At 36.6% G+C, this 11,848-nt stretch overlaps 1 protein-coding gene across 1 annotated transcript; it reads left to right on the forward strand.

Moving 5' to 3' along the window:
• Positions 1-2,213: 2,213 nt before the first annotated feature.
• LOC145816053 (putative mitochondrial protein AtMg01250) lies at positions 2,214-2,555 on the forward strand. The gene has a single exon (XM_082912298.1). It carries the CDS (start codon positions 2,214-2,216, stop codon positions 2,553-2,555), a length of 342 nt encoding a protein of 113 aa, XP_082768424.1.
• The last annotated feature ends 9,293 nt before the right edge of the window (positions 2,556-11,848 follow it).

Here is an 11,848-nt window from a genome sequence, read left to right on the forward strand (position 1 = left end):
CATATCATGGAGTTTTGAAGTTATTTTGCATGAAATTCTTCCATGCATGTCCAAATTATAGTTGTAATCTAAGAATTCATCATGTTTTTGGAAAGAATGGCTCATTTGATCATGTGTTAGAAGCTTTGAATTCAAATAAACACATGCATGGCATATTTACATCATGTTCTTTTATTTGAAGTTAAATTGGTGTTCAATTGTCATACTTTTGGGCTTTGATTTCATAAAATGATCTTCAAAACATGTTTTATTATGAGTTTCTGAGTGTTTTCTAGAAAATTGGCCCAAAATGATGAGTTTTGGCATGTTTGATTCTTGGTTTGAGCTTTGGAAGCAAATCTAGAAAACCCAAATTTTGGCTTCCATGCTCGAGCGACCACCTTTGTGTTCAGAGCTCCGCTTGAGCGACGAAATGCTGGCTCGAGCGTAAATTGCAAGCTCTCAGGTTTTTGCGTGTGCAGACGTACGCTCGAGCAACGAGACCTACGCTCGAGCGAGCATCGAGCGGAGAATTTGAGCAACCAGTACTTTTCCCGTTTTTACAAACTGCTCGAGCGAGGGAGTCTACGCTCGAGCGACCTCTCTATTTCGGTAAGCACGCTCGAGCAAAGAAAGCCATGCTCGAGCGAGACCCCTGTTTTCAGCAAGTTTTGAAAAATATTGTTAAGTACATTTTGCATCCTCATTCCATCCTAGGCATTCCTAGGCCATGTTTAAGGCATCTTAATGAGGATAATGTTATAGAACCCCACCAAGTCAAGATAGGGGCTAAGTTATTATCCCGAGTGTGTAACTTAGTGTGTGTTCGTTCTGCAACTGTGTAGGGTTGGCACCCAAGGACGCTGATTAGCCTGCCTATAGCCCAGTAATCTGTGAGTAACAATATTGTAAAAATATGTTCAATTATGATTATTTTCTGAACGACCGACTGTACTGCTTCCTGAAGTGACATTGTTTACTAAATGAATGTTTGTCCTATTTTATGAACTGTACTCGTGGCATCCATAGCAACCTACTGTTACTATTACTCTTACTACTACTGTCACAGAGATCTCTGTTAGTTCCAATGTTTGGAACCAATACTGTTTACTGTTTTGATGGCCATCAATTGACTGTTCGATCTGTTAAGACCTACTATACTGTTCTGCTATTGGATGTACCACATATGACTGCTATGGTTTCTAAACGACTGTTATGACATGAACTATTAGTCACTGATTGAATAATTGATCTACTGATGCAAGTGACTGTTTTAATTACTGAAAGGACATTCATTCTTAACCTCTTTACACAGTTGTTATTCACTAGGTTTTAGCTCACAGTTTATATATGTATGTAGGTGGCCAGGCACCGGACCGAAACTAGAAGCGTCAAGGTAAGCTCATATTTTGTCCAGCCAACCGTTGTGCCTCACTTCGAGGTTCCAAGTCTGCTCAAGCCAATGCTGTTTTTGGGGTGCTTCAGATTCACCCTTTTGTCCCTGTTTTGTACTGACTGAATAAGACTTGACTGTACAGTTATGGTAAAGGAATTAGGTCCCTAACCTATATGCTATGTGCATCTGATATGTATAAATGTATATGGTTGAATGTGGTTTTGTCCATAAAAGTCTTTTTTCGTTCAGAGTTTCACAGCTCATTGGACATCTTTTACTTACTGTTTAGCTTCCGCCAGTCCCTTACTTTGTACTATTTTCATTACCGATAAGCAGGCCTTTGGTAATCACGGATTACTGGCCGGTTACGATGCTAAATCCTTAGGGGCGGGTTTGGGTCGTGACACCATGTTTGAGCAGCTTTATTAGATAGGGAAGTTTGAGCGTAGTCTCAATGCCACGTTTATTGCTTTGCTCCCCAAGAAGGGCGGGGCGGAGGATATTCGGGATTATCGCCCTATCAGTCTTTTGGGTAGTGTGTACAAGTTGTTGGCAAAAGTGTTGGTGAATCGGTTGCGTGGTGTGTTGGAAGGGGTGGTTTCCGGGTCTCAAAATGCTTTTGTGGGTGAGCAGCAAATTCTAGACGCGGTCTTAGTGGCGAATGAATGTGTGGATTCCAGGATTCGACAGGGACAAGAGGGGCTTATTTGCAAACTTGACATCGAAAAGGCATATGATAATGTCAATTGGAAGTTTTTATTGTATATGCTGTACAGATTAGGTTTTGGGGAGAGAGAGATGGTGGAGGTGGATTAAATTCTGCAAATCTATGGTGCGAATGTCGGTTCTTGTTAATGGGTCTCCAGCGGGTTTCTTCCCTACTTATAGAGGGTTACGGCAAGGATATCATTTATCTCCTTTATTGTTCATTTTTGTGATGGAGGCGTTGGGGCGTTTGTTATCTAGAGCGGCGCAAGGCGGCTTGTTGCATGGGTTTGAGGTGGGGGTGGCTCCAGCAGTTTTGACGGTTTCATATTTGTTTAATGCAGATGATGCGCTTATTTTTTGCGATGTGGATGTTGCTCAGATTGGACATTTAAGATGTGTGGTGTTGTGTTTTGAGGTAGTGTCGGGCCTTCGGGGTGAACCTAGCAAAGTCGGAACTAATTCCAGTGGGTGAGGTGGCACGGACTCCGGTGTTGGCAGCTATTCTGGGGTATAGGGTGGCGTCTCTCCCAGTTTCATATCTAGGGTTACCTCTGGGGGCATCATTCAAGGCAAAGGGGGTATGGGATGGGGTGGTGGCCCATGTTCAACGACGACTAACAGGCTGGAAAAGGAAATATTTATCAAAAGGTGGCAGACTTTCGTTGATTAAGAGTGTCCTATCTAGCATTCCGACTTATTTTATGTCTGTTCATGTGATTTCGATGTCTGTAGCAAAGCGGATTGGGAGGTTGTAGAGGGATTTCCTCTAGGGAAACGGGGGGGGAGGGTTCTTATCATTTGGTGGCTTGGGATCCGATTTGTAGTCCCAAGGTTCATGGGGGTTTGGGGGTTTAGAGGCTAGTCGTGTTTAATGTGGCTTTGTTTGGAAAGTAGTGGTGGCATTTTGTGGAGGAGAGGACCGCCTTTGGAGGAGGAGGGTGCTTGCAAAGTTTGGTGTGGGGCGGGGAGGGTGGTGTTCAGGGAAGGTGGGGCAATCGCATGGCCATGGTCTTTGGAAAGGGATTTGGTTAGGGTGGGAGGAGTATTAGAAGAGGGTTCTACTAAAGGTAGGGGTGGGGGATAGAATTCGGTTTTGGCAAGATAGTTGGTGTGGTACCGCTCCATTAGAAGTGCGGTTCCCTTTAATTTATGGTCTTGCCGTTGATAGTGAGGTAACGGTGGGTGCTGTAAGGTGTGGGCACGGGGATTCGATTGTTTGGAATGTGCACTTGCGCCGTGATGTTCAGGATTGGGAATAGGATCAACTGGTGGCGCTGTTGGCTTTTTTATATGAGTTGCGAGTTGGGAGGGATGGACAGGATTCTTTGGTATGAAATTGTCCTGGGGCTAAGGGGAAGTTTTCTGTTTCCTCATATTATGCAGTGCTAGCTCATGCGAAGGCTGTTGTTTTTCCGTAGAAATGTATCTGGGTGTTAGGTTCGCCATCCAAGGTGGCCTGTTTTGTGTGGTCGGCCATGTTGGGCCGTATCTTGACATTGGATAACCTAATCCGCCGTGGCCATATATTGGTCAATTGGTGTTGCATGTGTTGTGGTGATGTGGAGTCGGTGGCCCATTTGCTAGTTCATTGTCCAGTTACTCATTGCCTTTGGATGCTGCTTGTCGCGACTTTTGGATTGGCTTGGGTGCAGCCGGTTTCCGTTACGGCAGTTTTGCAGAGTTGGTTGGGGGGTCGAATTGGTAGGCGGCGTCGAAAAGCGTGGTTGCTTGCTTCTCATTGTCTTGTTTGGTTGGTTTGGTTGGTTTGATTGGAGCGTAATAGGTGTGTTTTCCAGGGGGTGTCTCATTCGGTTCCTTGGTTGGAACGACGGTTGCTCATGGTTTTGCATAGTTGGGTGACCAGCTCTGTTGATCCTGATGTTCTGGCCTTTGTAGATGATTTCGTGGAGGATTTGACTTGTTAATTTGTTAAGCCTTTGTGGCTTCTAGTTTGTATTCTTTGCATCATCTTAATGCTTTTCTAATAAAGTTTGGTTATTTATCAAAAATATATATATATTTAATCTTTTAAAATATTTTTATCATCCAAATAAATATAAAATTAAAATTAAATAATTAGAATCACTTTTAGTTTTATATTAGTAATTCTCTTTCTAATTTAACTATTATTTTTAATATCAAAATAATTCTCTTTCTAATTTAACTATTATTTTTAATATCAAAATGAGTGTTTATTTTACTGTCTTATAAATTAATATATATCATACAAAATCATTAAATGATAATTACACTTTTATAGCACAAGAACTAAAATTATCAAAATCAACAAATAATTTAACTAAATTTATTATATATAAGTATTCAAGTAACATTTTTATAGAACGATAAGGTTAAGATTATTAAAATAAACAATTTATATTAAAATTTTATTTTAAATTAAAATTAATATTATTCTATAATATAAAATATCATTACATTAATTAAAGTTAACTCCATTGTGATTTTATGTCAGACATCATATTTCTAAAAGTGATTTATATACACGTGTAGTGTCCAATTTGATATTAATTGATCAAAATAATGGAACTCAATACTTTTTTTTGTTAAGTTTTTAGAAGATAAATTGACAAATGCCAAATGATAAATAATGTGGAGCATTATTTTAGAGAATAGTGATTCATAAAAAATGATTGTGTATATTTAAGACACCTATTGATGTTTCTCAAATAATTTTTAAATAAAAATTTTGAATTTATAGTATTACTGATAATGCACCTTCATGAGCTCTACCAGAAAAGATATGCAAAAATAATTTGGCTGGAATAAAAAATTTGCAGTTATTATGATGTGTCGCATAATTAATCAAAACCTCTTTGAGAACTAAAATTATTAAGGTTATAGAGATTTTGTGCTTGATTCCCTTTGAGGACGCTGTTTATGATTTGAATTTGTAATTTTTTATGTATCAATGTGAATAACTCATACAATCTTACTCGTATAAGCATAAATCCTACATTTGAATCAACCCACCTTAAGCACCTTTTTCGTATAATAAAATACTTCAATATTATCATATAAAAGTAAATAGATCATAATCAAATACCACTTGAAGCAATAATTAAAGACCCGATGTACCACTTTAGACATAACCAAAAACATAAGAAATTAGCAGACCTTTTCGATTAATAACCAAAATAATACACCATATGAGTTATAACCAAGTCATAATTTGTATATTATAGAGTTTTCCATCGTTTTTATTTTATTTTTTTTTTAGAAAAAAATTATTTTGATACAAGTGGAATTCATGATTTTTGGTAAATTTGATTAACACAAATGAGGATGTGATTTCAAGTTGAAATTACACCTTTTTTTCTAAATTTTGTAAGAATTATTTTTATGAGCCTTTTACATAGGATCATATACAATGACAAAAATTCTCATCAGCCATTAGCAAATCTGTTTGTATTTGGTTATCAATTGTCAAAATTTTCTACACAAAGTATTAAGACTCAAAATCTATTTTCTATTTTCAAAATAAATTTCCATGCATCGCACGGGTCACCTACTAGTTATACATTGTAAGACACACAAGCTTTATATGATAAAATAATAAATAATAAATAAATAACATATTATCAAAACACATAATGGGTTCATACATAAACTTCTATACACCTACACATCTGTACTATCAATTTGTGCTATTATACAAAGTCTACACCTAAGTTGGTGTAGGGGTAATTCTATTTGCACACCACAAAAAATTTCGGTACATATGATATTTATGTCGTTCGAATTTAAACTTCGGAACAAAAGTCAAATGTTCAGACATAACTTATGAACAAAAAACAATTGTTCAAATTTTTGTTTATAAGTTTATGTTTGAACATTTGACTTTTATTTGGAAGCTTATATACGAATGACAAATAGTGTGTACAAAGATTTCTTGTTGTGGTGTGCAAATAGAATTTCCCTTGGTGTAGACTATCACATTTTTTGAGTTTCCCAAAAGACCCTCATGTAACTACTTGCAACTTTTTACCTCATGTAATTGCTCTAGGTGGACACACTACTAGTATATATATACTATTATATAAAGCCTAGACCTAAGTTTGTGTAGACTATTACATTTTTTTGAGTTTCCCAAAATACCCTCATCTAACTACTTGGAACTTCTTGCCTCGTGGAATTGGGCCTTTTTCCAAACTAAGCCAAAATAACAACTTATTTCTCAAACTAGGCCTAGTTTGAACGGAATTCCCAAACTAGGCTAAAACGTGGCCTTTTTCCAAACTAAGCCAAAATAACAACTTATTTCTCAAACTACGCCTAGTTTGAACGGAATTCCCAAACTAGGCTAAAACGTGGTTGTGAACCACGCTTTCACACTTTACGTAGTCCTCGCGCAGGAAATTTGTAAAATCCTAAAACCGTGGTTACAAACCACGCTTTTAATTATTTTTTTTTCTTCATAAAACGTGGTTACAAACCACGCTTTTAAGCAATTTTTTTTTTTTGTTGAGAAAACGTGATTTGAAACCACACTTTTAAGTAAATTTTTTTTTTTCAGAAAACATGGTTGTGAACCACGTTTTTACTGTTGACCAAAGAAATTTAAGCAAAATGTGAAAATGTGTTTTCAAAACATGTTTTCAACAAAAAATAAAACCCAACACTCACTCTTCTCTCTCTCTCTCTCTCTCTCTCTCTCTCTCTGACACACTCATACACTCACATCCATATATAATTTTTAATATATATAAATTTTATTTTATAAAATTGAGACCAATATTAAATATATATATATATATATATATATATAATAATTTATAATAGTAAATAAATAATAATCAACTATATAATTTATATATAATTTTTGTAAATATAAATCATTTTTATATAATTTTTATTTTTCGAGTAGTTAGAAATATTTTTTTACAAATTAAATTGAAACAACCATACGTACGTATGTATAAAATTATTTTTTATTTTTTATTTCTTAACCAAATTAATTTTTAATTTTTAAATTTTTTTTATAAAAATCAAACCATACATAGCCTAAAAATCTTTTGATAAGTTATTTCTTACGTTGGTAACTTATTTAATTATTTTTTAATTTATGACATTTTAACCATTTGAGGCATGTTTGGTAACCATTTCGTTTTCAGTTTTCAATTTATATTTACAAAAATTTTAAAAACTATCATGAAAACTTGTTTGATAATTTTTTTAGTTTATAAATGATTGTCTCAATTTGTAAATTTGAGAAAAAAATGTAAATTCAAAAAATGAGTTTACGTTGGTTTTTAAACAAAAATTTAAAAATTTTACTAACAATTTTTTTTCAATTAATTTTATTTGAAAAAAAAATTAATTGAAAAAAAAGTTATTTTTTCAATAAAATTATTTTTTCAATAAAAGTTATTTTTTTTTCAAAATTATATATAAATTATATAATTGATTATTATTTATTTACTATTATAAATTATTATATATATATATATATATATATTATATTGGTCTCAATTTTATAACATAAAATTTATATATATGGATGTGGGAGAGAGAGAGAGAGAGAGAGAGAGAGAGAGAGAGAGAGAGAGAGAGAGAGAGAGTGAGTGAGTGAGAAAGAAGAGTGAGTGTGGGGTTTTATTGTTTGTTGAAAACGTGTTTTGAAAACACGTTTTCACATTTTGTTTAAATTTCTTTGGTCAACAGTAAAACCGTGGTTCACAATCACGTTTTCTCAACAAAAAGAAAAAATGCTTAAAAGCGTGGTTTGTAACCACGTTTTATGAAAAATAAATAAATAATTAAAAGCGTGATTTGTAACCACGCTTTTAGGATTTTACAAATTTTCTGCACGAGGGCTACGTAAAGGGTGAAAGCGTGGTTCACAACCACGTTTTAGCCTAGTTTGGAAATTCCGTCCAAACTAGGCCTAGTTTGGGAAATAAATTGCTATTTTGGTTTAGTTTGGGAAAAGGCCCCGTGGAATTGCGCTGGGTGCACGCACTACTAGCATATATATATATATATATATATATAAAATAAACGCAGACACACACTGCATATTTGATAACTATGGCAGCTATTTGAGGCAGTTAGAGAGAATTAAGGCAATTTATAGCAGTTATCAAGTTTTGGAGGTATTCTTGAAAAAGAATTTACGTGATACTAGCAGCAGCCGAGCACACGAGATGCATGTGCAAGTAGAAAAAAAGTTATGGAAAAACAATTGAAGGAAAAAAGTTGTATGTGTGAAAATTATATAGTTGTCGAGACCTATTTGAAATAAAAATTATGGGACATAAAAGTGTCAACACCGTGCAAATGACCAGAGTTGGTGTTGGCACCTTATGTAGTTGTCAACACCATGCAAATTATATAGTTGTCCAGTTTTTTTATTTTTCAAAATGACCCCAACTCTGGCAATTGCTCTAAACTTATTCTCTTAGATCTAATTGCTTCAAAGCCATAGTTATCCGATGCTCTAGTATATATATGTACATACATATATATATTCATACACATAAATAATATTGTATAAAACTTTAATATTTTATGGCATGAAAATATTATGAAATTGGTGAAAAGTAAATTAAATTTGTAAAAAGTTTTTTTTTTTTGTGTGTGTAATTTTCGTGTGACCTAATACATACAATACATTCACTCAAAATGATTTCAGAATAATAATAATAATAATAAAGAAATAGGTAACCTGACAGAAGTTGTGGAAAAGCCAATTACGGAGGCGCATTTCGTCAGGAGGGAAGTCTCTGGTGCCTTTGGGAGGATTGACATCTATTTTCTGAACGACATCAACAGTTGAGGGAGGCGGAATAGAGATTGAGCCAGACCTCCCAGACCGAACATTTTCATTGAACTTAGCTGTGGCGTAAGAAGAAGAAGAAGAAGAAGAAGAAGAATGGGTTCTTAGGAGGGCGAGAGTTGTGAGTGTGTGAGTTCGACGACAGCAGAAAGAAAAGTGGCGGAGAGGGAGGGTGACGCCTGGGTTGAGGATAAGGAGTGAAGGATTTGCAGGCATGGTTTTGTATGGTTTGGTTTGGGGAGAGAGCAACACACAAACACACACACAGAGAGAGAGAGAGAGAGAGAGAGAGAGAGAGAGATGATTGAATTGAACCAATTAACCTGTTTTCAATTAGGGCAACTTATTTACCAAGCAACAACACGAGAATGATCCATCATCTGCACCAGAAAATGAGATAGCAAAATATTTATTTAACATCTACAAAAACAACAGGAAAGTGAACATGTTCAGTTGACAAGTGTATTTAGGGAAGTGCCTTGCATTGCTGAAAACTACATAAAAAGCAAAGATGGGGCCTTGAATTATTGAAATTACACAAGCAAGACACACAAGAATATTAAGAGTGTTAACAATTTGGATATGGTGGAGATCAATGTGTTGCCAATATTGTCATTGTAATAATGCAATTTATCCATCTAACCAGTACAGTAACTTATTATTGGTTTCTTTTTCTTTAACTCTTTTATAATTTTTCAATTAGAAAGTGTCTCCCTATATCAAATTTCTAGATCTCCCACTCAATGCAAATGAAGTAGTTATCCTAAGGGTATTTTAGATTATGGTCTATGAGTAACAAAATGGCAACCGGTGGAGGCAAAGGTGGATGGAAACCGGTGGTCTATGGGCGAGGAATGTCTGCTGGTAAAGGAAAGTTGGCTAATACCAGGGGAAATGAGACCAACACTGTGTTCGTTGATAATATTCCATGGTCTATGAGCCTGAAGGATCTGCATTCCCTGTTTGGGAAATTTGGAGTTGTTAGAGATGTGTTTATTCCGAATAAGACTAGGAAAGCAACTAAATCAAGGTTTGGTTTTGTCAGGTATGGTTGTAGTATAGCTGCCTCAATGGCCATTCAAAAGGCCAATGGGTTGTGGTGCGATGACAAAGCCCTTAAGGTGAAGACAGCGGAGTTTGAAAGAAAGGCACCAGCAGAGGGTAGAGGAACAGGAGGATCAAGACGGATAAAGCATTTACTAGACCGAACAGCTGCAACCACGTATACAAGGCGCTCGGAGTTAGTAGATATTGGTGTAAAGTCTTATGCTGATGTAGTCCAAGGTGGGTAGTGTCGTGAGGTGGTAAAGCATGAGATTATTGCCACAGAAGCAGGGAATGGTTGGCTTTATGACAGTCTTATTGTAAAGTTGAGAAATTATCATGTCTTTTCAGAGTTTCGGATGGCAGTTTTGGCTAAGGGGTCTGGTGAGGTCATAGTACGGAAAGGGGGTGGGGGAAGACAAGCCATTTTATCTTTTTCTTCTAGAGCTCACTTGGAGGAAAATCAATTACTGCTTCAGGATTGTTGGAAGGAATGGTGTGAATCAGTAGCAGAATGGAAGAAAGGGGATTATATTGAGCAGGAAAGAGAAGTATGGATATGCTGTTATGGTGTACCTTTTAACTTGTGGAGTGCGGATAATTTTATAAAGATTGGTAGAATCTGGGGGGAGGTTCTTAAGGTAGATGATGAAACAGTGCAATTATCCTCATTCTCATGTGGTAGAGTTAAAATAGCCACTAAATTCATGGAGTCCATCAATTCAAGTATTCTGGTTTTAAGTGGAGATAGGAGATACCCTGTAAGGGTGTGTGAGGAACAAGTCATGGTGACCAAAGTAGTGCAGGTGGATTGTAAGTGTGCCATTCATGATTGTCATAGCTCAAACAAGCTCGAGCAGATGGATGGTAAACATGGAATCAGTGATGAGGAAGATGATGCTGATGTGGCTGGTGATGAGTCTCATAATGGGGCTGTTGAAGATGAGGTGGCAGCTGATCAACGGAATGAGGTGTCATTTAGTGGGGCCAATGTTAGTGGAGGTCAGAAAGTCGTTTCGTTTCCTTCCATTGTGGTGGAATCGGCTAGTAAATGTGGGGGAAACACAAAGGTGGCTGAGATTCATGAAAATCATGCAGAGGAAGATGGAATGCTAGAGATGCAAAGTGTCAAGGGCAGCAGTGTGGATGACGAGGTAGAAAAGGTTCTTACACCTGGGTATATGAACAGTTTGAGTGGGGATGCTGTTAATAGGCCTGGAATAAATTTAGAGGTTGTATTGAATAAAGCCCCTTTAAGTTTGGTCTTAAGTAAGTCCATTAACAACCAAGTGAATATGGGCTTAAGTAAGCCCAATAATATTTCTGTGGGGTTGGGTCAGTCCTTTGTTAGTTGTTCAGTGGATCAAGCCCATGGCAGAATTCATTCAACGGTAGCTGGGGCTAAATCTGGTGAGCTGCTGTTAAATAAGGGATCAAAATCTAACAGAACTCAATCCCAAATTAGGGCTCTTGGTGATGCTGGTTTGGGGAAAGAAAAAAGGGGAGGGATTGCTCGTCAAAAGCAAAAGGGTGTGTCAAGAGGTGGAGGATCATCATCCAAGGTGAATTGGCACAAGGGTCCGGCTTTCCGAGTTGCAGCATCTGTTCTGTCACAGCAGAAATCACTTGGACAGGTTTCGGCTAAGAACAATGTCCTCATAGCTGAGGCGATGGAAACAGTCAAAATGGGCAAAGCTTTGGGGATTGATTTCTTGGGCAAGGAAGAAGAGGTGGTACGAAAAATTGTTAAGCTTGAAGAGGAAGATGCAAGGAAAGCAGCACAGGTGGCTGTTGGTGTTTGATCACAAGCATCCACTAGGTGAAGGGAAGGTGTTTGAATGTTTGTAATGAAGCTATTGTCTTGGAATATAAGGGGTATTGGGCGATCTGAGAAGCGACGGAAAATTAGGAGTATAGTACAGGAG

Source organism: Camellia sinensis, chromosome 2 (genome assembly GCF_055761805.1).
Source record: "Camellia sinensis isolate YWXY chromosome 2, ASM5576180v1, whole genome shotgun sequence".
NCBI lineage: Eukaryota > Viridiplantae > Streptophyta > Magnoliopsida > Ericales > Theaceae > Camellia > Camellia sinensis.

Excerpts from the sequence above, each read along its gene's own strand:
- LOC145816053 (XM_082912298.1), top strand. The coding sequence starts at position 2,214 with ATGTCGGTTCTTGTTAATGGGTCTCCAGCGGGTTTCTTCCCTACTTAT.